This window comes from Furipterus horrens, unplaced genomic scaffold (assembly GCF_987537825.1).
Source record: "Furipterus horrens unplaced genomic scaffold, mFurHor1.1.pri manual_scaffold_8, whole genome shotgun sequence".
NCBI classification, from domain to species: domain Eukaryota; kingdom Metazoa; phylum Chordata; class Mammalia; order Chiroptera; family Furipteridae; genus Furipterus; species Furipterus horrens.
In genome coordinates, this window is record NW_028327178.1 from 19,338,621 (window position 1) to 19,365,247 (window position 26,627).

A 26,627-nucleotide genomic window follows, 5' to 3' on the forward strand; every position below is an offset into this window, starting at 1 on the left:
GTCTGGGAGAAGGGATCTGTAGATTTGCAGGGACTTGGGAGGTATGAGGTGGGATTTGGATAGCTGGGGAAGGAGCAAGCTCAGCCCAGACGAGAGCGGGGGGAGAGAGGAGGCCATGCTTAGAGGTGAGACACAGGGGGCTATCATCCAGTAATGTCCTTCTCTCTGCCTGCCAGTGGCCCAGTACCATGTGACTATATGCACAGGGGATTTTCAAGGTGCAGGAACAGATGCCAACGTCTATCTCTGCCTTTATGGTGACGTCGGGGACACAGGGGAGCAGCTGATGTTCAACTGCAGAAATAACACCGACATCTTTATGCAAGGCAATGTAAGTCGCAGCAATGAGCCACCACCCTCACCCTCATCCCACTGGGTGAGTGGAGTGGATCAGGGAACTAACATGCCTGACACCCACTGGTTCCTAGGCCTATCCAGCTGGGAGCTGGAGAGCCACCCTGGAGGGTCTTGGTCCCCTCCCCACCCCTGAGCTTTGAGAAGTGGGCAGAGCAGGACACTGGGGAGGTAGGAGCAACACCTGTCTTCCTTCATGGGTGGGCAGGCAGGAAAGGAAGCCAGGCAGCTAGCCTGTGGAACTGGAGGACACAGGCTGGTGCAAGGCTGTGACCTCTGAGGGTCAGCGTGGGAACTTTGCATCCAGCACCAGGCATGACCACTGGGGGCACATTTTCTGTTTCCTTTTTGAAAAAGAAACCAGGAGAGACACAATATCTCCACATTTTCAAGAAGTGGATATTATTCCTAGTCTCATTACAAGTGTACCGGTTGTTCCCCTCTGTTTTCAAGCCATCAAATGCATTTACTGGGAGTTTGTGTGTACAATGGGGGCAGGAAGACCTGGGGACAAACCCAGCCTGGGGTCAATCATTCCATTCCCTGAGCCTCAGTTTCCTCTTTCCTAAATGGGGGTGGGTGGGGAATGCCTGCCTGTGGCTGGCTGCTGTGAGGATTAGTGGCGGTGGATGCACTGGCCTTCTAACAGACCTGGCCCAGAGCACACAGTAAGTACACAGCAAAGAGCTGTAATAATGAGAGGCTCAAGGTTGCTTGCCAGGTGAAAGGGATTTGCAGATTGTTGTCACTTCAGTCTTTGTTGCTTATTCCTCTGCTGCTCTGTTCTTATCAAGGGCAGAGCAGGCCTGGAAGGTGGGTACAGGTCTCTTGCCACCCTTTTCTATTCTTTTCGTCTTATATCTTCTGACTCCTTAGTCCATCAGTCACACTTTCCATGTTCCTGTCCCTGGAGGACCCCAGTGTGCTCATGTAGATTTGGCACCTCTCCAGCCACTGCTGCATTTCTGCTGCCTCACTGGTAGGGAAAACTTGTGAAAGTCACAAGATCAGTGGTCTTCCCTCCCCAATCAGTTTTAATCACTCCCCTCCTTGAAGGGGGATCAGTACCCTCCTATAGCAGGGAGCCTGGGAGATTAGGCAAGAAATTAATTCATAATAAATGGTTAGTGCCTTCTAACAGTTTAACGGGTTCTTCCTCCAGGGTGTTCTGCTTTTTAGGGGATCTTAGGGAATGGTCCCTGTTTATCCAAAAACTACAGATCTCAATTCTTGGGAACTTGACATCTAATGGTACTCCAGTGGGAGAAAAAGGGGGCCCCGGCTTTGCTGACTTCTGGGCCTGTGTGTTCCCTTGGTGTTTGTGTCCCAGGGGAGCCACTGCCCAACTGGCTTTGCTTTCCTCCCCCTTTGAAGGCTGATGAGTTCCTCATTGAGTCCGTCACCATGCGGAAGGTGAGGCGGGTGAGAATCAGACATGATGGCATAGGTGGGAACAGTGGCTGGTTCCTGGATCGGGTGCTGGTGAGAGAGGAGGGACAGCCTGAGAGTGACATCATGGAGTTCCCATGTTTCAGGTACGTGAGCCCTGCCTGCTTTTCATTTTCCCAGCTTAGGTTATGGGCCCCACTTTTGGGAAGACCCAGCCCTACAACTAGGATCAGGGAGCAGCAAGATAGTGGTGCGAGGATGTAGTTGGTACAAATAAGAGGTGGCCCTGCTGGTGGCGCTTAGACCCAGCCCCAGGCCGTAGGTGATGGCATGGCAGGGTCCCTGTGTGGTGCTTCTGCATGTATTTAAGCTCCAACATGTCAGCATTTTTTCATGATGAAATGTGACAGTTTCAGAATTGAACTGAGTTACCTAGAGTTAGTTACATGCTGAATTGAACTTCTGAATTGAAGGTGGTAGTGGTTGCATTTTTTTTTTTTTTAAGAGCCTTCCAACCACATCTCTTCCCTGGTAATATCTTTCAAGATACATTACTTTGTTTTCATTTCCTTTCCCCAGTTTACTAGTAGGTAAAGTTTCTTTCTTTTTTTTTTCTTTTCTCAAGCATTTGGATTTTTTCCATAGTTGGTTTGGGCTCCCACTGACATCTAAAAGTTCCTGATAGAGACATTTAAGAAATGAAGAGCAATATTCATGGTGTGTGTGTATGTGTGTGTGTGTGTGTGTGCACGTGCATGTGTGTGCTGTCAAGTTGGACACCCACATCCACCTGTAGCAACACCTGGGAGGCTTCTGGCTCCAGGCTGAGTCCTGCACATGTGGACAAGGTGCTGTGTGTCCAAGCCCATTCATGAGGGCTGGCCAGGGCTTCCTGAGGGTGGCTGCACTGAGACAGCCCCCCTTGGAGTGGATGGGAGCAGGCCGCCCAACAGCCCAGCCGTGAATGCATTACTCTTCCTCTGTCCATGCACACAGATGTACTCAGGTGTATGCGCAGACACTCATTTGCTACAGGTGAATTGTTTACCACCCCATGAGCCCAGAAAGAGCACTTTCCCGGCCAGGAGGGCTACTGGGATGATCCCATGTGAAACTTCTGCATCTATCACAAAGATCTCTAGGATCTTCAAAGTGTCACCACTGTTGGTATTAAAGGGGATTACATTAAAAAGATACGTAATGATGCAGGCAGTTCCAAATAAGTGGAGTGAATAGAAAGAGGCTCAGAGTAAGGGTTGGGGAGACCAGGGAAGGCTTCCAGGAAGAGGCAGATCTGGACCTGGGTCTTAAAGGAAAACCAGAATGTGAATGGAAGGTGAGGAGAAGGGAGGGTGGGTCATCCAGGCTGGAGAAGTGGCGTTTGGCAGGGGGCTGATGGGGTTATTAAGGGGTGTCCTGACACAGGGAGAGGGAGCGAGAGGAAGAATGGGATGGGCGAGCTTTGGTCTTTCTTCTAATCAGTCACTGCCTCATCTGCCCTCTGCTGGGCCTGGAGGCTGCCTGGCTGGGATGCTGGAGAGAACAGCATTCATTGGTTTATTCCCATCCACTAAAGAGATATTTATGAAACACTTACTATCCACTTGCTCCCTAGTCTCACGAAGTTTATAGTTTAAAACACAAACTAAACTAAGCTAAGGAACTGAATTAAAAAAAGAACCCCACAATTACAAACTGAGGGAAATGGGTTGAAGAAAGTGTGAGGCTTGGCGGAGGCTGGTGGGTGGGCCGCTCCCAGGCAGGGTGGGTTAGAGATGGAGATGGCGGGTGAGGTCTGCCTGCAGAGGGGACATCTAGGGTCACTCCCTGAGGGACAAAAGGAAGCGTGTCAGGAAGGAGCTTGAGGGTCCTAGAACTCCAGTCAGACCAAAGCAGGTGGGCAAAGGAAAGGGCCACCAGGTGATGTCACAGGTGGACTGTCAGGATTGGTGGGGACTTTCCCTTTTAGGCTCTCCCTGGTGGTGTCTGGGTGGAGGACAGGCTGCAGTGGGTCCATCGAGGAAATGGGGAGATGGGACAGAGGCTTTGAGTGTCCGTAATGGTCTGTATTGGTATTTCTGGGGCTGCAGTAACATTGTACACAAGTTGGGTGGCTTGAAGAATGGAATTGTCTCATGGTTCTGGGCAGGGCTGTGCTCTGTCCGAAGGAGCTCTGAGCAGGTTCCTCTCTGGGTCTCTCTCCTAGCTTCCAGTCACCACCGGTGTTCCTTGACCTGTAGGTGGCCGTCCTCTCCCTGTGTCTCTTCACATCATCTTCCCTCTGTACATATCTGGCTCTCTGTTCAGATCTCTCCTTTTCATAAAGACACCCATCATTTTAGGTTAGGGGTCAGCCTAAGGACCTCATTTTAATTTGATTACCTCTGTAAAGAGACTATTTCCAAATAAGGTCACATTCTCAGGTACTAGGGGTTAAGACTTCTATGTATTTTTTTTTTGGAGGGGGGTGTAATTCAACCCGTAACATGGCAGCTTGGCCCTTGTTGGGGGCAGTGAAGGTGGAGAGAAGGAGCTATGTAGGAGGTGGATTCTGGAGGTAGAGTTCATAGGACTTGACAATAAGAGAGAGAAAGGAATTGGAGCCAGGTCTATGCCTCTGGTAAGTGGGGAGATGTCATGCTTTCTCATGAAAAGGGGGACCTGGGACAGGAAGGGTTGAGGGAGGTTGGCCTGGACTCTGGAGATCTAGGTGGGGTGTGTTAGGTTTGAGATGCCTCTGAGTTGAGTAAGCAGTTGGCCTTGAGAAATAAATTCAGGAAACAAGAGCTTAGAGATGAAATTTAAAACCAGAGAAATGGATGGGACCTTTTCAGAAGAAAGTGAATAAAGAAAATGGTGAGGACTAAGCCCTGGGACAGGCCAGGAAGGGGAGGGGAACCTGGAGAGGGGATGAGGGCGAAGTTGTACTGGCCACGTGGCCACATGCCTTATGCAGGGGGAGCTCGGGACCACGAGTCAAGCCACCTACCTGCCGTGTGGCTCTGGGAAAGTCTCTTAACTTCTCCAGTCTTCTGTGCCTTATGATGATGGTGAGGGTGAAATGGGGTTGCACTTTGAAAGGAGCCAAGTCTCCTGAAGGTGATGCCAATGACATTGACCGCATGGCAGAATGAGAGCTGGGGCGCCCCACACACCCCAGAGCTCTCCCTCCCCCCAAATACTGCATGCATATTTTAGAAAATGGACTCATATCTTTCTGAGGCATGTGGTGATGGCATTTGCTGACTCAGGGCCCGGGAGGACTTTGAAGAGCCTGGAGGTAGAACCTGAGCTCACACATTGCTTCTTTTTCACCTGAGCTGTTACTTTAACTGCTTGGGAGAGGGGAACAGCCCAGCCAATTTATCAAAACCTCCCTGCCAGCATCAGGGAGTCATAAGTGTCTTAGTTATGGCAGGTGTGTGTCGTGTGTGTATTTCTGTATGTATGTGGACATGTACATATTTGCACATTGATGGGAGCCCAGGAAAGAGTCATAAAACCACCAGCAGACTGGCTTATCTATTCAGCAACATCTCTGAAACTGGGCTGAGGTGTTTGAATCTGAAAAAAGGGCTATATTTGGAAATATCTATTAATACCCTGCAAATGTTTAGGTGGAAACTGAAATGGCAAGTCATGGTTTCCTTTTACTGATGGGGACGGCCTGGGAACACATAGGTGATGGAGAGAATGGAGAGAGGTGGGACTTTCCTACAGCCAAAGGCTGGCCGATCTTCCGTGCTTTCCGCCCCTGGAAATGTGTGGCCGAGGCGGCTTCACAGCCTTCTCTGCAGTCTCCATGTCTCTGGGAGATGCCAGAGTGACTCAGTAGGAAAGGAAGAGACGGGGGTTCCTGATGGGTTGATTTGAGAGGCTCTAGCCAGCAGTCTCCTGTTTCCAAGTATCTCTCCCTTCCCCTTTGGGGCTGTCATCAAAGCCTGGAATTCCCCAACCAGATCTTCATATTTTGGAATAGCAAATGTTTTTTGGTGTTCTAGATTCACAGCACCAAAGCCCATGGGAACTGTAACAACTTGGTTGTCAGCTAACATTTTAATGCTAGCTAACAACCCGCTGACAGCAATGTCCTTGAGAATGTAGGGCCACGTGCTCAGGGAGGGAGGGAGGGAAGGAAGGAAGGGATGGGGCAACCACAGTGCTGCTTGCATTGACCCTGGGGAGGGGGCAGCACCTAGGCAGAGAGGACTGTGGGTTAGGGCAGCCTGAGCTCCATGTCAGGAGGGCAGGGGAGGAGGCAGTGCCTGGGCTCCCTTTGGTACTCCTAGGGCCTGGGAATTGCCCCCTCTCAGGAGTGGAACAGGGGTAGGCTGCAAAGACAAGTGCCAAGGCATACGCAGATGGAGAGACACTTGGTCAAGACCCAAGTATCTTGGTTTCCTCATTGCCCTGGAGCCCAACAAGGGTGTCCCTTCTGCTGCCATCACCCATAGCACAAGCCGTCTTGAGGACAGGGGCCAAGACAACCTGTGCCTGCATGATTGTCTGTTTTCTCAAATAGATTCGTTCAGCATTTTTACTGGTGGATGACCAGCAGAGAGCTGGGTCCATGGCCCACTGTGACAGATTGATGAGTCACAGCTATCCAAACCTGGCCCTGTAGGGTCCACACCAGCTCCTCCTTGTTGGCAAATCTCATTAATTCTTGAGGAGTCAAAATCAAAGCCCCTTCACCACAAACCTTTCTTCTTTCTCTAAATTCCTGTTGCACTTACTTTCATCTAATGTCCATCCTTATCTTGGCCCTCAGTGCCCTGGCCAGTCTATTCTGTCCTCTAAGGGCTGGCGTGTGTCTTCTTTATCTTAGTGTATCTCCTCTGTCTTCCTGCCACCCTGGGCCCTTAGCACAGTGCCACACACAAGATGGGCTTTCAGGTAAAAAGGTGGTTTTGTTGATGGTAATGATGTCCCAGGTGTTCATGGCACTGAGGGCAAACTCTTTACTGTGATTGCCAAGGTTCCATATTGAGTGACCCTTCCACCTCTCCGGGCCCCTCTGCCAGCACCTACCCTTTACTCGCTGCATTCCATCCACATTGGCCTTCAGTCAGCTTATCCCAGCCTATGTTGTTCCTTCTGGAATGTGCCTCCCCTTCTCCTGGTTACCTCCTTGTCACCCTTCCAATCTCAGCCAAATAGCACCTCCTCAGGGCAGTCCTCCCTCCCCAGGCTGGTTGGGATCCTTTGTTCAAGCTCTGGTGGAACCACTTTGCTTGAGTTCAAAGTGCTGACCTCCCTCATGACCTTTCTGGTGACTGTGCACAGAGTGAGTGACGGTTGGTTGTCTGCCTGCACCACTCAAAGAGCTAACAGCCCCTCATGTGCCCACCAGGTGGTTGGACAAAGATAAGGATGATGGGCAGTTGGTCCGAGAGCTGCTGCCCAGTGGCAACAATGCGACACTGAAGAGTAAGTTGTCCTGGGGACCAGGTGATGGCTGGGCCTTAGGGGAGACAGGGCCCCTCCCTTGGCTCCATAGAAGCAAACCATGGAGAGGGAACATGCTAATCACTCATCCCACGGGGCAGCATGGGGTGGGGAGGGGAGAGGAAGAGGCTCTGAGGGAGGGTCTGGAAACCTGCCTGTCTGCGCTGCTCACAGACTCTTGGTGGCCTTGGGGGTGGGGCCCTGACACATATGGACCTCTGTTGATTAGAGTAACAGAAGCAATAGCAGTAAAGGTAAGAAGCATTCTCCTTTCCTGGATGTTTACTCCTACCTTGTGCACAAATGATGCAAACCTTTCTGGGCGATAAAATTGAGTAACATCAGCATAGTGTCCCACTGAAGAACAGGGGCTCCAGGTCCTCATTAGGACTTCACTCCTGGCTGCTACTGACCCAGTGTTGATGCCTTGAGTCAAGCACATGAACTTCTGGGGACCCTAATCCTCACTTGCAAAGCCGAGGTCACAATACTTAACACAAATACTGTGTACACAATGCACGGACTACTGTTGGTAAAGGCCAATGCTCCCTTTGCTTCAGATTCCTCATCCATCAGATGAGAAATTGCTTTAAATCCTTTGCCTCTTACATTTTAGTATTGCATCTTTCCTGTTCTTAGCATGTTCACACTTTGTGGGGCAGGGTGAGCAGATATTAGAATTCTGATGTTGTAGACGAGGGAACAACGTGGAATGAAGGGAATCCTGCCCCAAGTCCCAGGGCTACTTAGACAGAGCAAGAGTCCACCCCTGCTTGCAGATCACCCTCCTGCTCCACTCTGCGCCCCTCTATCCCTGCACTAACCCCATCCCTTCCTGCCTCCTGCCTTGGACTGTTCAGACTACCGTTATCACATCAGCTTGAAGACAGGGGACCTCCCTGGGGCCAGAACAGATTCGACAGTCTACATCAAGCTCTATGGGGATAAATCTGACACTATCAAGCAAGATCTTCTTGTCTCTGACAACAACATGAAAGACTATTTTGAACGTGACCAGGTGGACGAGTTTACCCTGGAGACCCTGAACATTGGAACTGTAAGTCTCCTTCCCAGGACCATGTGACATCATTTCACCCCTTCTCCTGCATGGATGTATATGTATACACACATACTGATGTTCACATGAATGAACTTATTTTGAAGGAAAAAAATGCTCGTTTGAGGGTTAATGAGGTGCATTGTTTTCCAGCTGTGACTAGAGCAGCAGAAGATATGTGAACAGTGGTTAAGATTCCAGTCTCTTTGGGGATAGAACACATATGTTTAGTGGCTGTAGACCCAACATTTCCTTTACCTCTATAGCCAGGACCAGGGTATCTAGAGTCCAGACACTGGAGAAGGCGACATTGGTGTGCAGGTAAGGCAAGAGTAGAAGAACTGGCACCTTGGGTGTGCGTCAGTGCTATGGCCAGGAAGCTTGTTTCTGTGCATGCTCCCAGGCCGCCTGAGAGCATCTGCCTTAGACGAGGGGACCTGAGAGTCTCCCTCCATCAGGGCTGTGGGTGGCCCTGCTGCAAGAGATCTGAGTGCTTCCTGCAGAGAAGCGCTGGTCTAATTCCCCAGACTGAGGTGGAAATGTTTCTAGAAGTACCTAGGCTGGACTTCACATTACCACCTGCTTCTCTTAAGGTGTGGTTTATGGAAATTCAGACAGTCACAAGCTTCCCATCTGCCACCTCAACTTTCCTGACCCCTCCCCTTTGGGGGGCTTCCCCCTGTTTCAGCTGCTCCCACGAAATTCACTCTGGGGAAAGCTCTCATGACAGTCATGTATGTCTTGAAGGTAATGAGCTTCAATCAAGATTTTTAAAAAATCAAATATATTTAAATTTTAAGCTGAATTAATAATTGTAGAGTAAAATGCTGTTCCTTTTACTTGGGATTTCTGGCATCAGCCAAAAGATAAATTGGATGTCTGGGGGAAGAGGAGAGGCATTTGGACCCTTCTTTGTATTTCTGAAACCCTTCTCAACAAGCAGTGTGACCAAGAGGTTGGGGTTGTGGGCTCTGGCTGCGCATTGCCTGGGTATGAGGCCCAACGTTTCCACTCATCTACCATGTGTAAATTACACCCACATGCTTATAGTAAGTGCTCAATAAATAGTAGCTGCCCTTAAGGAGCTTCCTGTCATATCACATAGAAGACATTTGTCCCTGTCTTTACTCTTCTAGCATGCCCTCCGCGGGACTGTCACAGTCCCAGCACCACAGAAAGACAACAAAGCTCTCCATACGTGTCCCTTGGCATGCACCCCAAAGGCTCTCAGGCTATGTTTGTAGACATAGTTGGTTGCCTTCCAACAATTCCTAGGGACCTGGCTACATGCACTACATGCACTCAGTTATGAACTGTTTCCATGACCAGCTGCAAAGAGACACTTAGTACTTGATACAGAGAGATCGGGGCTGACATGGTCAATTTTCTAAATCTGGTGTCCTGACACCAGACTCATAGCTAATATCACCCCTCCAAACCATCACAGTGAAAATCTGGGGGGCTGGAATAGATCCCGAAGGCTATCTGATAATTCCATCTGATGTTAGTATCAGTCAGTAAATAATATTTCAAAAAAACATAAAAGCAACTTGAACATTGAAGAGCCAAGCATACATAAGGATGACAACATGATCATCTATGTGATCATCTCTGTTGCTTGTGGGCAAAGATGTTACAATGTAAAATAGCAAAGCAAGTGAACTACTGAGTGTTAGTGGAAAGAGAAACTATTCCTCAGGTCCTAGACGGAGAAGAGGATTAGACACAGAATGACAGCACCCTGAGAGACTGTACTCATATTCTACCACCTATGGGATGGATATGTCAAAAAAGAATTTCAGAAATACATACAATAGTGTATTGTTTAAAACAAAACAAAGCTACATCAATGACCAGATATAGGTAGCTAACATTTTGAATGCTTGCTTTCTTCTGAAGCGACCATGTGCATATTAAGTACACTGCTTAACATTACTAAATACATACTGGAGCTTTCAAAGTTCATGCCACACCTGTCCCCCCACTTGCTTCTCACAACTTCCCCGGAAGTTGAGCTGGACTAAAGAGGAGGGAACAGAGAATCCAGACAGGAGAGGTGGTGTCCTAGCCCCCCAGCTGGCTGATGGCAGATAGGACCAGGACCCAGCCTCCATCCTCTTAGACTCCCTGTCCTGAGGAACTGGAGGCAGGGTAGAAGTGAGCAGTTTTTGTGGGGGTTTTGTGTGGTAGGGGTGGAGGCACAGAGGTTTCTGGGTACCAGCTTTTTGCTCACCCACAGCTCGCATTTCCTTCCAGATCAACCGGCTGTTGATCGGGCACAACGGCATGGGCAAGCGTGCTGGCTGGTACCTGCGCAGCGTGCAGATCCGTGTGCCACGCCAAGGCAAGCGGTACACCTTCCCTGCTGACCGCTGGCTGGACAGGAACAAGGCTGATGGGCGCCTGTATGTGGAGCTCTATCCCAGCGAGATCGTGGAGATCCAGAAATGTACGGAGGAGGCAGAAGTGGAATAGTGGGGATGGAGGAGGGCCTATGGGGCAACTTACATCTTGTCTCCATGGGGGAGGCTGGGGAGAGAAAATTGGGGTTTCTGATCGCCTCTGGTACCATGTTTCTGGGAGGGAAGAAAGGCTCATTGTACTGATAGGGAAACTGAGGACTCAAAGGAGGAAACATTTTGTTCTGGGCTAATGGCAGCAAGTGACTTTATAAGAAATGTGTGTTCTCAGCCTTGTGTGCAAGAGGACATAGTCCATGTCTTCCCCTGGGAAGACTGACTGAGGAGATAAAGCTGTTTAATCATTCATTTATTCAATAAGTATTCATCAAATGTTTCTCTGAGCCAACACTGCCCTTGGCTCTGTGGAGGCAACCATGAGAAATACAGACAAAATTCTGTCCTCATGGATTTGACATTCCATCAGGGGAGACAAACAGTAAATATATACTACATTGCCACATAAGAGCCCTGGAAACAATGAAGCAGGCTGAGGCATCAGCAATGGTGTGGGTGTGCGGGGCCTTTATGGGCAGGGTGGTGATCCCTGTTAATGAAGGTCAAGTTCAGGGTGATCTGGCCGCCCACTGAGCATAATGCAAGGATCATAGACTGTGGTAGGGCTCAGAAGAGCAAAAGATTATCTAGAGGGTCAGAAAGACAGTAGGACCAAATCCTGACACAGAGAATGTCACTCTCCTCACCTCTGCATTTCTACATCTACCCTGAAATCAACTGGCCAAGGCTCGCTTCCACAGGAAGCTTCCCTGAGAAGGAACCCTAATACAAACTCACCTCTTTCTCTTCCAGAACCCTTTGTGTCTTTTCACACATGCATCTTCTGTCCCCAACTAACCTGTAGGTTCCTTGAGGACTTTGTGAAGAATCAACTCCTTCCCTCTTTTTAGGAATTAGGACTTGATTTCCACCAGAGTCATTCAGGTACTGATTAACAACATAAAGATAAAAAAGCGATAGTTCCTGCTTCCTACTGCATCTTCCTCCTTCAGAGATAGCAACTTTTAAATTACTGTAGCTTTTTCTTCTGAAATTTCTCTCCATATTTTTTTAATAATGTGCTTAGCAATTTCTTGATTTTTTAGTCATAGACGTTAACTATTGACTTCCTACTATGGTAGAGGAGAATATAACTCTTTTAACACACGTGCATGTGCAGGTGTGTGAGTGTACACCTGCACACGTCCCCTCCTTCTGACCTTCAATAAAATTAAATTCATAATCAAACTTTACATTACTATTACTATGTAAATATTATTCACTGCTGAGCTACTGCTGTATGATGATTGCATTTCCTGATTGTAGAACTTTCTGTTTTTTTCTGGAGATAGTGATTGCCTCATTTTTTCCCTTTGTATAGTTTTCTATGTACACATCTTTATTTCTACATACCAATCTCTATGCCCACCTGTCTACACAAGTGTGCTAGGACTGCCATAACAAAATACCACAGGCTAGGAGTCTTAAACAACAGAAATTTATTTTCTCAGTGTTCTAATCTTGGTGTCATAGGTTGGGTTTCTTGCGAGGCCTTTCTCCTGCCTTGCAGATGGCCGCCTTCTCACTATGTGTTCGCACGGTCTTTCCGCTGTGCATGGGCCTGTCTGTGTCCCAGTCTCCTCTTATAAAGTCACCAGTCATATTGAATTGGGCTCCACTCTAACAGCCTCATTTTGCCTCAGTCACCTGTGTAAAGGGCCTATCTCCAAATACAGTCACATTTTGAAACACCAGGAATTGGGGCTTCAGCATATGAATTTGGGGACCCACAATTGTCCCACCACACCGTCTTATCTCCATATCTCTAACGGAGCTAAGCATTTGTGTATATGTTTGAACCCAACAGGAATCCTGTTGGTTTCCTCTCTACCTCCTTCTTCCCCAATTCCTATCTCAAGACATTTCTTCAGGAACCTCTGTCCTTTGCCCTCTACACTGCCACAAAGGTGTCCTTTTGGGACTTCCTCTTTGCCATCTTTTTGGAACTTTCTCTTTCTTCTCATGGATTGGATGTTCCTGGATTTCATGTCATCCTCTTCTTTGGTTTATTTCTTCATTTTGGCAGAACACCCTAGTAGCTTCCTGAGAAAAGGTACACAGAAAAGAAATGTTGAGACATTGCATGTCTGCAAATGTCTTTCATCTACTCTCAGAGTTGATCAATAATTTGACTTGCTATAGAATTCTGAGTTGAACTAATTTTCCCTTAGAGTTTAGAAGAAATTTTTCTACCATCTTCTAGCTTCCTGTATTGCAATTGAGAAGTCTAATGCATTCTGTGACTCAACCCTTTGGGGTTTTTCCTCTCTTAAAGCTTATACAATCCTACTTTAATTTCCCACAATTTGAAATTTCATAACATCTTCACTGCCTTTTGTGATTTTAGATTCATCCATTGTTTTGAAACTCGTGGTCTTCTTCAATCCAGAAGCATTTTCTAGTTTGGGGGCTTTTTTGTCTTCTTTGACAATTAGCTCTCTAGTTCCTCTAAACCCTTAGTAAGATATTGGACTTCCTCTGATTTTCTTACCTTTCTATCACGTATCATTTTGTTCTTGGGAAATTTGCTTTTTGTTCTTTGGAGCTGTTCTTGACTTTATCCTTGCTGGGGACTATTTTAATTCAGGCACCACAAGTTAATTTCCAATAGTTGGTTCTTTTTTTCTGATTGCTCATTTTTATCTATCCTAATTTTGTATAATCCTGGCTGTCTATTGTTCTGAGGACCAAGGGACAGAATGGGGTTGGGGGTGGTTCTCTCCATCCAGAATGGCAGCCTTTACTGCACCCCCCTTGTCTATATACTAGCCTATGCTCACTCCCAGCTGAGCCTGGGTATTTCTAGTTTAATTTATTCAGGCTCACAGCCAGTCCTGTTGTTTTCAGCCCCCAATTTTTTACCTTACTATGGTAATGGAAGATGTTCATCTTGTTGAAAATAGAAGTTTTCATTTGAAAAAGAAACAATCATGATATTGTCTTACAGCATTGCTAGGAGGGTCAATCTTATAACAATCCCTTTGAAAATATATGGCCTCGTAGTTCTGGAAGACATTTCACTCTCCACTGGGAAGAGTCCTCTTGAGGTGTGCACCTGTAACACCTTTCCACCCCTAACAGCTTGATAAAGTATTCCTTCCAAATATAGGCAACTCTCTGTGTGTGGATGTATCTGTTGGTATCATCTGAAAGGTACATATATTTAAATAAAAATTATAATTTCTAACCCTTGTCCTTCACTGAAACAAAGAAACAAATAGCCTTTGCTTCTTTCTGCCCCGTGAAGGCACACAGCAGAGAATGCCAGCTGGTGAACTGACTACTGTGCATTTCTGGTTCCTGAGGACTCTTGTGATGCAGTGGGTGACTGGGTTTTGGAGTCTGATCGCTTGGGTTTGCCATTCCCCCTACCTACTCAATTCCTGTATGCCTCAGTTTATCTACCTGTAAAATGGGGATGATAGTACTTACCCATGATATTGATGAGAGGATTAGATGAGATAATGTCTGTGAAGCACCAGACACATGGTACAGGCTTGGGAAATTCTTGTTGTTACTGTCATTGCTGTTGTTATGATTACTAAATGTCCCATGTCTCCCTGCATGTCCACCCAGTGATCCACTACGAGGTTGAGGTTTGGACGGGGGATGTGGGTGGTGCAAACACCACTTCCCGAGTCTACCTGCAGATCTATGGCGAGAAAGGCAAGACAGAAGTGCTCTTCCTGTCCAGTCGTTCGAAAGTCTTTGAGCGGGCATCCAAGGACATATTCCAGGTGTGTGTGGGGAAGGCAGTTGGGGTGCCCACAGAGGCACCCCTGGATGCCTGAAAATGAAGGGATTGGACTAGATCCATGGTTTCCATCTCTGGCTTCTTATTCGAATCACCCGGGGAGCTTTAAGGGAAAAAATGGTCCACACCCCCATCAGTTAAGTGAGATATTTTGGGGGATGCTTCAAAAAGCTCTGCTAGTGATACAAATGGGCCACCAATTCTGAGAACAGCTGGATAGATAAACCTAACTTAGATATGACACCAGGCCCCTGGTTACTGCACCCTCTCCCAGCCCTGTGGCCTCTGACTCTCCAGTTCTGTCGGCCTGAGGGCAAGGTCATGCTTCCCAGGCAAGACAGTGGTAGGCTGTGGGGTCTCCTGGTTGTGCTTTGAGTCCTCTGGGCCTCAAAACGCTCCTCTGAGCAGAAGAGAAAGAGATGAGGATATGGGCATATTGTTGGCAAGAGAGGAGGATACAAGGATCGTGCCCATTGGGGGGACATATGAATGTTTTATATAAGACATGTGTGTGTGTATGTGTGTGTGTGTGTGCATGTAGCATGTTCAGGCTGTGACTCAAGCAGCTAGGCCCTCAGCAAAATGTCCTAACTTAGTGCCTGTCCTCCTCCAGTAGAGGAGGTCCTGGCTGAGCTGGACCAGGGCTGCAGGTGTCTAGAACGCTAATGCTGGATGGGGGCTCACTGAGTTCTACGTCTTCAGCAGTGTCTGAAGAGGTAGAGGCCCTAGCCCTGTACCCCTCTGAGCCTCAGATTCTTCATCAGTTCAAACCTAACTTTTAATAATACCTGCCTGGCTTGCCTCATTGTCCCTGGTAGGATCCAAAGCCAATGTCAGGGAAAGTGTTTGGGAAATGGTGCCCGGTCATGGAGAGGTAACAGAGCAGCACAGCGTCTGGGTGTGGTGGATGCATTCACAGCTGGGCAGGCAGATGAGGGGGCAGGGATGGTGAACCAGCCTCCCCAGGGTGGGGGATCACAGGAACGCTGTGACCTGGAAAATGCTGGAGAAGGGACTCAACAGGACAGACCCCATCCCCTAAGTAGCAGAGAAGAGGAAATTCCTCTTCCTTGGGGATTCGGGGCTCCATTTTGTCTGCTAATTTTCTCATCAAGGTGTTTTTGGCTGAATTGTGGTTCCATGAATCTGAACACCTGAGTTCTCATTTAGGTCAGGACTCCAATTTTGGGACACTGAGCTTCTCATGGGACAGCCCTGGGCCTCAATTTCCCTGGCACATAATTGGGAGAACTGGTGAGACTGGGCTTTGAAAAGAGTCAAAACCCAGAAGAAGACCTGTCAGCATGATGTGGGCCCTAAAAGTGGCCTGACTGTTAGGGGCTCCACACAAGCCCCCCAAGCCCACCTGAGCTCTACAGGGGCCAGACCTCACCTCGTTGTGAGGCTTAGAACTAAATGGAAGGCCTAGAAACTGATCCCCTGAAGGAAAGCTAAAGTCATCCACACTTCCCTTTGAACCAGCCTGTGCCAGGCTCAGTGGGGAAGAGAAACAAGAGCAAATAGTCCCTGCTCTTGGGAACTCCCATGCAGGGGGCAGACACCAGCTTATGTGGACAAAGAGGAAATTCAGACCAGGGCCACAGCCAAGCTCTAGGCTCCCTCTGAACACTCCTGGAGCCTTTGGAAGCAAGGGTGAGATTTTTGCTTTTCACAAATAACACCCTCTCTCTCTTTTTTTCTATTATTTTGCTCATTACAAAAGTTATACATCTTGAGAAATTTTGGAAATAGATCGCAGAAAAGTACCAACTAATGAAAAAGAGTCTGAATAAACAGGTTTTAGTTCAAGGTAGAGGATAGAATCAAGGCATTCTGGAAAAGGGAACTGCATAAATAAGAATAAATGGAAATAGGAATAGTAGGAGTGAGTGTGATGTGCATGATTGGTGTGTATGTGTATCTCTGTTTGGGGGAGGGAGAGAGAAGGAAAGAGAAGAGAGGGGAGGAGAGCAGAAGGGCCATCTTGATCATGTCGCGGGTTTAGAAGGAAGTAAATTTGGGTGAAAGGTGGGACTAACAAGAGATGCTGAGGGTGGGCCGAAAAACCAGGCTGGACATGCAGGAGAGAGGGCACTGGTGGAAGCTTCTGAGCTCGGAGGTCCTGAACCTCTCCATCCTGTGGCTCCACGCACACTCATGAGCCCTTGCCTGGCTCTGCAGGGGAGGTTGGGAGGACGCCGGGTGCCACCCCAGCCCTTGCTCTGCGTTTGCACAGCTGGAGGCGGTTGACGTGGGGGAGGTCTTCAAGATCCGGCTGGGGCACACAGACGAGGGTTCCTCGCCCAGCTGGTTCGTGGACATGCTGTGGCTGCGGCACCTGATGGTGCAGGAGGTGGAGCTCACGCCCGAGGAGGAGGCCCTGAAGGAGGAGGAGGAGGAGAGACTGCAGGAGCAGCTCAGGAAGGAGTGGCTGGAGGCCAAGCTGCAGAGGAAGATGAAGAAGAAGAGGAAGAAGGGCAGCGACGAGGAGGATGAGGGGGACAAGGAAGAGGAGTCCTCATCAGAGGAGTCCTCATCAGAGGAGGAGGAAGAGGAGGAGTCTGAGGAGGAGGAGGAAGAGGAGGAGTTCGGGCCAGGGATGCAGGAGGTGGTTGAGGAGTACAAGTTCAATGCCACCCGCTGGCTGGCCCGGAATAAGGAGGACAATGAAGTTCTCATGGAGCTGGCGCCTTTGGACCGGTCGGGTCCTGAGCGTAAGCCTGAGCAGGGGTCAGACAGTCACCTGAAGGGAGTCCAGGGAGGCGGGAGGTGCCTAGCTCTCCTCTCACATGGAAGACATCTAGGTGGGCACCTGTCATGGTTTCCAAAGAGCTCTCCAAACATGTGTTAAATGCCACCACGGGCAGTTTCCTATCTGAGGTTAGCATTGCTCTTGTCCCAAGGGTCTCAGGAGGAGTGGGTCACTTAAGAGGAACCAGGATATAACTCAGTGTTGGGAACATAAGACAGGAGGGCTGCTGATGGTGAATTTTCCCAAGACTCACAACCTCTTGGACTTCATGGCAAAAAAAAGTCTTGGGTGGGTGAGTGGGGGTGCAAATTTAGTTCCAGGTTAGTGTATATGTGTAGGTATCTGTAGATACTCCCGCTTCTATCCTCTACCTGGATCCAAGAGGCTGAGCCTCAGGACCAGTCAGAGGCCTGGCTGTCATCAATGTTATGTCTTTCTTTGTCTCTAGCCAACACCTATGAGGTCCAGGTGATCACAGGGGACGTACCCAATGCTGGCACCAGTGCCAACGTCTACCTGACCATCTACGGGGAGGAGTACGGGGACACAGGCGAGCGGCCCCTGAAAAAGTCAGACAAGTCCAGCAAGTTTCAGCCGGGGCAGGTAGGGTAAGCTTGGGTAGGTGACTGGGACTCAGACAGAGGGAGTCCTCTGGTGATTCCCAAGGCCACCCCACCCGACTGCTGTGAGCAGTGAGCTTTGTTCAAGCCAACCAGGTGTCATGGGAGTGTTTCCTCTGTAGGAACCAATGTTTTCAGTTGGGGACATGAGAAAGGCACAGGTGGGGTCCAGCTCCGTGACGTCCACAGGAACTCACCAGAGCTAGTACAGGTAGCAGATACTCAGGTGCTGAGTGGGGGGACCAGAGGTCAAGGAGGAAGTGCTGGCCCTAAGATGGCGCTCTGGGGAATACTTGGTGGGAAGGAGAGACGTAAAGGGCCTTGGTGGATGAGTATGGTGTAGGTATGTAGATACCCAAAGATGGCAGTGAGCGTGTTCTCTGAAGCCAGGACCTCATGACAAAGATGTGCGTGTAGAAATGTGGAAAGCCAGTTTGAGGACAGTGAGTCTCCCTATGGGGCTGGGGTTAATCCTGAGCCATGGTGGGTGCTGGTTCTGGGTACCTTGATGAAACCAACACAAGGGACTGAGGAATGAGGGCCTAAAGACAGGCTGAGAAACAGGAACTGTGTCCTGAGGCAGTAAAAGCCACAAAAGCTTATGAGCATTGAAAGAAATGCACCCACCTCCCTCTTCGTAGTTTAGTGGGAAAAGCATGAAAAATACAGCTGTCGTCTCCATCCTTAGAAATTACACATTATCCTCTGGGTAGCAGACTGTCCCTCCTCTCACCCTTCCCATTCCTGCCCCCATCCTAAAGCCAGGTCCCCTCCTCAACATGGAGGGAGAAAACCAAACCCATTACAATACTTCTGGCCTCATCGCGTGGTTTATTTCAGAGCTCCCTGGTTCTCTTTTAACACTCCTTTCCTGTGACTTGACGATCACGGTTTATCTCTGCTTCAGTACTTTCCTTTGAAAGTTATAACCACTATGACCTGGGACTGAAGAGTTTAAAAAGTTATCACTAAGAAGATCCCATTCACTTATTGGGTCCTGGTGTCGTCTGTCTCCTGTCTCCTCCAGTGCATATACATACATGCTCTCGTACACATTCTGTCTTCCCATCTCAATAGCAGGCAAGTTCAGTTCTTCTATTTCTGTAAATCATTTTGGATTTACATGCCAGCTCACAGCAGGCACTAATTAAAATTTGTGGTTGAAGAAGTTTATGCACACATGGGCACACACAGCATACCCCCAAGCAACAGTCCCCCCAAAAAACACACACACATTTCACAATACAAATCTGGGTGCCCCTTCCTGGTTTGGCTCTTAAAGCAGCCTCAGGTCCTGGGAGGGAGAAGCTGATGGTGAGGTGGGAAAGGTTCCGCCCCCTGAGTGCCACCTTGGTCCTTCCCAGACAGACACCTTCATAGTCTACGCCATTGACCTGGGGCCTCTGACCAAGATTCGTATTCGCCATGACAACGCAGGCACCAAAGCAGGCTGGTTCCTGGACAGAGTAGATATCACGGATACAAACAACGAGGTCACGTGAGTGGGGCTGGAGGGGAAGAAAGGGAGGCCGTGACTGCCATTGAGATAGTCCTAGAATGAGGGCTGAGGGTGGGGGTGGGGAGGGCTGTGATATCTGAGGGTGGATGTGGTGGGGGGAAGATGAAGTGTAGGTTTGGCCCATTAGCTGGAGAGGTGGGCATGTCTCTCTCCCTCCCCTCTCATTGGGTGGTCCTATCAAGGAACAGTCTGGTAGAAGATCCAGTTCTTTACATCCACCAACTGAGAAGGTTGGGTTTTCTGTCCCTGCCAGACCTTCACTGGCCCACTCTCAATGCCTAGACACAACGACCATAGAGTCCTCCCATGTACAGAGCAGCTGCCAGCACATTGTTCTACTGTTTGAGACCAGGGATAAGCAGACTCTCCCTGTACAGGCCAGATAGTAAATATTTTAGGCTTGGTGGCCATTCGGTCTCTGTCACAACTACTCTACTTGACATTTGCAGAAGGAAAGCAGCTATAGATGATATCTGAATGAGTGGATGTGGCTGTATTCCAGTAAAACTTAATGGATATCAAAACTTGAGTTTCATGAAATTTTTACACATCACAAAATATTGTTTTTAAGATTGTTTTTCAACTGCTTAAAAATATAAAATCCATGCTTAGCTTGTGGGATCTACTTAAGCAGGTGGTGGGAAGATTGGCCTGCAGACCTCAGTTGGCTACGCCTGCTCAGGAGTTATAGCTCCCTCCATAAGCTGGGTTGGGAAAGGGGCACTGTCCTCCTGACAGGTGAAGGAATCACCCCCCAGGTCAAGTGGAACTGCAGCCCCCAAACCAAATTGTGCCAGAACCAGGACCAGAACTCCAGATCTTCAATGATGACTCTGCTATATTTCTACCATTAGGGCCACATTACCTTTTGGGCAAAAGGAACCAAGGAGCAATAGACATGAAAGAAGGCCCTGAGATGGGGTAGGGAGTAGGGGGGAGGCAGAGGGGAAAGCAAGAAAGATCCTAAATTGGTTGTAGAGCTGCCCAGGACATGCCAGTGCCTGGAATGCAGTGGGCACCCAATAAGTACATATTTGTTGAATTAAACAACTTCTTGGCCTGTAGGTTGGTGTCTCTTGGAGCATGCCCTCTTCTTGGGTGCCCATCTTTGCAGGGCAGGGGGAGACGAGGCTGACCCCATCTCCCACCTTCATCCTGACCCACCAGCCCAAGAGATTGCTCCAGATGGGGACACTGAGGCACAGCTCACACATGGCCCGATGTCATGGATTCCCATGAGGTCATCATGATGCTGCCAAAGAGCCATAAGACAATCCTATGGCCAGACCCAGTGTCCTGACCTGGGGCAGGTCCTCTGCCAGGAACTCTCGAGGTTGCCCTCAACAAGTTGCTCCATCTTCATGGGCTTTCATTTGCTCTTCTGATAAATGGGCTTAATGATGGCAGCCCAGCTTTCTTCTGAAAATATTTTCAAAACCTAAGACATTTAAGCTGTAAAGGATAAAGTGTTCCCAAAAAACTTAAGGACAGGGACAATGTGTGAACATTGCTGCCTCCTCTTCCAGCTTTGTGGGGGTCAGCTTAGGCTGTTCTACTTATTTAGCATTTCTGGGCCAGCCCTACAATTTTTAAATTTTTGTTGCTTTATAATCTATTTTAATTTTTTAATAATCTTTACCCCTGAGGACATTTTTTCATTGTTTTCAGAAAGAGAGGAGAGGGAATGGGAGGGGTGAGAGAGAGAGAGAGAGAAACAGAGGGAGAGAAACATCAATGTGAGAGAGAAACATTGATATGAGAGAGAAACATTGATAGGTTTCCTTTTCGTATATGCACCCCAACCAAGGATTGAACCCGATACCTGGGTATGTGCCCTTACCAGGAATTGAACCCTAGATCCTTCGGTCTATGCACTGACTCTCCAACAAACTGAACCACACCAGCCAGGGTATAACCTATTTTAATATCTGTCACTACTTGTTCTCTTGCATTATTCTTTAAAACTATTAGCTATTCTTACCTTTTCAAATCAAGACATTAAATGATTTGAAAGAAAAACTCCTATTGGAATTTTGATTGTTATGCCATGAACGGTATGTGTGGAGAACTGCCTATTTAGAATATTAAATGCTAACCTGAGGTACATATTTCCATTTACCCAAGAATTCCTTTAGGTATTTCACTAACACTTTACAATTTACTGCATATAGCAGCTACACGTTCCTGTTAAGTTCACCACCCAGTATTTTATATTTTTATCACTCTTGTGAATGGAACCTCCTCATTACTCACCTCTCTTCCTCCCCTCCCTTTCTCTTTTTCCTTCCTTCCTCCACTCTTTGCTCCCTTCATCTCCTCTTCCTTGCCATCCCTTCTTGTTGGTGTTGTGTGTTTACATGTCTCCATTTCCGTGGTTTCAAAGCAACAGTAAATGCTCTGTGATGAGCCGGCTCCAACCATTTGCAAGCTGAGAGGGACGCTGAGCAAAGCCCACTCAAGGAAACAGACAAAATTATGGAAGTTCAAGGTAACAAAATCAGAGTAGCCAATCTCCTTTATGATGGAGAGGCACCATCTTCCTTGACAGTGCCTCGGGCCTCCCATGGCCTTGGTTAGCTCAGGATAAGGATAAGTAAACACCCACTGCCCTGGACCCTGTCACCTTGCTTCATGCAAATTGGATGTCCTAGGCACCCTCTGCCCCTCACACCCCACCCCCAATCTGTCACCCACTTCTTCCTTCAGAAGAGTGCGGGTCAAACCCCTATCTCCCATCAAAGCCTCCTGACTGTTCCCTCTGCTTCACCCAGGACCTCCTATTATCTACAGCAGTTCAGCTCTCAGGGTCATGTCCCTTCTCCACTCAACTGCCTGCTGAGGCTCCCATTTCACTCAGTATAAGAACCAGAGCACTTCCGGTGGCTGCCCCATGTCCCCTTCTTATCTCTCGGTCCTGATCCCTCTCTTGCTCACTCCTTGCTGTGCCATGAACCCAATAGGCATGGTCCCACCTCAGTGCCTTTGCATGTGCTGCCACATCTGCCCCGCACTGCTTCCCCCAGCAGCTACTTTCGTGCTTTCTCTAGGTAGGTCTCTGCTCAGGTGTCACCTGTGCAGTGAAGCCCAGCAGCACCTGGGCCTTATGTTCTTCTTCCTCTGTTTCTTGTTCTCCATATCACTATCATATGACCTACAATAAACTGCTGTATTCAGTCATTGTTTCTCTCTCCACAATAGAAAAGAAGGGCTGTGCGTTAGGTAATGACTTCATCCGTTTTAGGCTGTGTCCTCCCTAGAAATTAGAAGAGTGCCTGGTGCACAACAGACATGCCATAAATACTTATTCCACCACCTAATGAATAAAAGTTATGCTTGGCGTGCTGAGTCATTCGTTAATTCAATAAACACATGCCGTGCTAAGGGCCAGGAGTGAAACAGCTGCCTCCAACTCCACTATGTCGAAAGCCATGAGGATCTAGGAGGCAGAAGTGTTAGCTTTACCTCCTTTCTCTCCTACTCTTGATATGTGGGTCATTCTGAACCTCAGTTTTTCAGATAAGCAATGATTAATATTTTACTGTATGTATGTCCTGATATTGAAAAAGACGTACTTATAATACTAAAATATTATTCATTGCTTACCTAAAATTCAAATTTAATTTGGAGTTCTGTGATTTTATTAGTTAAATCTAGAAATTCTAACAGAGAGGTCGAGAAACTTGTTCAGGGTCCCATGACTATAGGCCAGGATTTGAACCCAGTCTGGCTCCAGAGGCGAGTCCTTAATTACCCCACTCTGCAGCCTCTCCCAGGCCTGGTCTGCCTTCCTTCCACCCAAGCTCCTCCATTGGCCTCTACACTATGGAGTCTGACTCGGACCTCCCTTCCTCAGACTCACCAGCTCCCCGCTGTGCCAGTTCTCAGCCACATACTTTGTACCTTCCAAAAGCAAAATGGAGTAATTTCATTAAAATTCCACACTTAGGTGTTGAGCACCTTCTCTATGTGCAACCCTCTCTGCCAAAGTTCTTCTGGCCAATAGATGAGCTCCAAAAAGGGTGGAACAGTCCCCATAAATCCCTCTTGATCTAGATACCTCCAACATGACCCTGGCTGAGGGTCTGCTACGCTTGCTTCAGGCACCTTTCACTGGGTTGTCTGGAGACTCATCCCCATATCTGTCCTCTACTCAAGGCAAGTGACACTATCGGGGTGATTACCAGGCCAGCTATGATAGGAGGCAGTGCTGTGGGGGACAGGCTGGAGAGCACCTGGGCCCCCTGAGAGCCCCTCACTTCTCAGCCCGTGAGTACTCCTTCATGAGACCTTTCCAAGGAGACATTGCCAACCTGTCCTCATTCCCCACCACCACAGGTACTACTTTCCATGCCAACGCTGGCTGTCAGTGGAGGACGATGATGGGCAGCTATCCAGGGAGCTGTTTTCAGTGGATGAGTCCTATGTGCTGCTGCCGAGCGAGGAAGAGGACGACGAGGGTGGGGGTGGGGGTGACAACAACCCCCTTGACAACTTGGGCCTGGAACAAAAAGGTTTCCTCAACTAGGGCTGATTTCTTCCCTCCAGCCACCCTGCCCTCTGCCTCGCCCCATTCTAGGTCTCCTTCTTCCCTCTCTCCTCTTTGAGCTCTGGCTACGTCTTCCTCTGGCTTTCTATCTATACGCCCCCCTCATTCCTCTGTGGCAAGAATGGGGAGGTGGGTGAGCATATTCCCACATGTCTAGCAGAAGGCTGGGTATATACAATCCAAAGTATGGGATGTGATGGCGTGGAATGGAATAGAATGGGATAGGATAGGATAGAGTAGGATAGAATATAGTAGAATAGAATATAGTAGAATAGAATAGAATAGAATAGAATAGAATAGAATAGAATAGAATAGAATAGGTGGTAGCTGGTTCTGACTTAGCCTTGTATTCTCCTTTCCAGGCACATTAGAGGATCTCAGCACATTTTTGTTAAAAGAAAGAGTGAACTCTCAAGAGTTCTATGATACCTGTGCTCCCTTCCTTGAAACTCAGATCCCTAAAAGTCTTCCAAACCTGGAGGAGTCAGACTAGGGGTCCTGGATGGTGAGCCTCTGATCCTCACAGTCCCCCAAGTCTCCCTTAAGCATCCTACAACTCTATTGGTTGAGGGCTTCCTGTGTGAGTTGGAGGTGGGGGAGACCTCATCTCTGCCTTCAGGAAGTTTCCAGGCTAAAGGCAACTGCAGAGCAACATATCCTGCAGTAAAGTGATTCATAGAAGTAGTCAACATGTGCATAGAAATATACTCAGTATGTTTTCTCTCTCCTTTCTTCATGGGAGGAGCAGTCTACCACTCCCTTCTCCACACTCCTCTCCTGCAGATAAATCTACCACATTCTCAGTGACTGTAAAGACTGGAGACAAGAAGAATGCAGGCACAGACGCCAATGTCTTCATCACTCTCTTTGGCACGCAAGACAACACTGGTAAGAAAGCAACACAGGTCTGAGGTTCATCCACATTGTCCCCAGGAGGACTACAAGACTCAGCAGAACATTCCAAGGAAATCCTGGTTGTGCTCCTCTGTGTGTGAGTGTGTGTGTGTGTGTGTGTGTGTGTGTGTGTTTTTAAAAAATCACTTCAAGAATTCCCCTTTATTGTTTTATTTTATTTTATCATGGGACAAACACTTAATGTGAGATCTCTCCTCTTAAAGTTTGTATGTACAATAACACAGTATTGTTGGCTATAGGTATGTGTTATAAGGCAGATCTCTAGAGCTTATAAAGCTCACTAAACTGAAACTTTATGTCTGTTGATTAATAATTCTGTACTATCACCCCCACTCCCTAGCTCCTGGTGAACACCATTCCAGTCCTTGATTTTATGAATTTGACTATTTGGGATAGATCATAGAAGTGGAATTATGCTGTATTTATTTTCTATGTTTTACTGACTTCACTTAATTCAATGTCCTTAAAGAACATCTGTGTTGTTGCATAACTGCAGACTGTCCTTTTAAAAGGCTGAATAGTATTCCATTGTATGTATATACCACATTTTCTTCATCCATTCATCTGTCAATGGACATTTAGATTTCTCTTCCACATCTTAGCTATTGTGAACAGTGCTGCAATAAATGTGGGAGTGCCAATATCTTTTCAAGATCCTGGTTTCAATTCTTTTGGATCTATACCCAGAAGCGGGATTGCTGGATCACATGGTAGTTCTATTTTTAATTTTTTGTGGAACTTTCAAACTATTTTCCATAGCAACTGTACCATTTTTCATTCCACCAACTGTGTACAAAGGTTCTCATTTTTTTTTAAATTTTTGATTTACTTACTGTTTTTCTATTACAGTCTTCCCACCTTTCCTCCTGTTTCTCCCCTCCACCCAGCCCACCCCTTCTACCACAGTCAATACCCACCTTGTTGTATCATACATGTCCATGGGTTATTTATACTAGTTCCTTTACTAAACCCTTCCCCTACTTACCCCACTTCTCTCCCTCCCACCCCCTTACTTGGTAACCGTTAGTCTGCTTCTTATTTACTTGCCTTTGGTTCAATTTTGCATGTTTGTGTTGTTCATTAGTTTCCTGTATTAGGTGATATCATATGATGTTTGTCTTTCTTTGCCTGGCTTATTTCGCTAAGCATAATTCTCTCTAGTTCCATCCATGTTGTCAGAAATGGCAGAAGTTCCTTCTTTCTTTCTGCTGCATGGTACTCCATTGTGTAAATGTACCACAGTTTTTTGACCCACTCATCTACAGATGGGCACTTAGGTTGTTTCCAGCACTTGGCTAATGTAATCAGCACTGCTATGAACATAGGGGTACATAGGTTCTTTTGAATTGGGGTTTCAGAATTCTTCGGGTATAATCCTAGCAATGGAATCGCTGGTTCAAAAGGCAGTTCCATTTTTAGTTTTTTGAGGTAGTTCCATACTGTTTTCCATAGTGGCTGCACCAGTCAGCATTCCTACCAACAGTGCACCAGGGTTCCCTTTTCTCCACATCCTCGCCAGCATTTGTTATGTGTTGAATTGTTGATGATGGCCATTCTGACTGGTGTAAAGTGGTATCTCATTGTGTGTGTGTGTTGTTTTTAAGGTGTATAGTTTTATTTTTTTTTTAAGAAAATAGGTGTAATGACATTGCCTTTTTTTAAAATTTAATTTAATTTTATTGTTTTTCTATTATAGTTGTCCCATTTCTCCCCCCCATAACTCCCCCCTACCCAGCCCACCCCTTCTCCCACAGTCA

The 26,627-nt window shown here is 47.6% G+C and overlaps 1 protein-coding gene across 2 annotated transcripts in view; it reads left to right on the top strand.

Annotated features, from left to right (window-relative positions):
• The window catches only part of LOC150002597 (lipoxygenase homology domain-containing protein 1-like), a 147,205-nt gene that overhangs the window by 61,623 nt on the left and 58,955 nt on the right, over window positions 1–26,627 (top strand). For both annotated transcript variants that reach the window (XM_090285096.1, XM_090285097.1), the window contains exons 13-23: window positions 177–331; window positions 1,729–1,889; window positions 7,097–7,173; window positions 8,052–8,248; window positions 10,505–10,697; window positions 14,341–14,501; window positions 16,755–17,232; window positions 17,719–17,873; window positions 19,255–19,388; window positions 23,745–23,920; window positions 24,739–24,843. In XM_090285096.1, coding sequence (XP_090141222.1) covers window positions 177–331; window positions 1,729–1,889; window positions 7,097–7,173; window positions 8,052–8,248; window positions 10,505–10,697; window positions 14,341–14,501; window positions 16,755–17,232; window positions 17,719–17,873; window positions 19,255–19,388; window positions 23,745–23,920; window positions 24,739–24,843 — 1,992 coding nt within the window. The remainder of the gene's footprint in view (window positions 1–176; window positions 332–1,728; window positions 1,890–7,096; window positions 7,174–8,051; window positions 8,249–10,504; window positions 10,698–14,340; window positions 14,502–16,754; window positions 17,233–17,718; window positions 17,874–19,254; window positions 19,389–23,744; window positions 23,921–24,738; window positions 24,844–26,627) is intronic.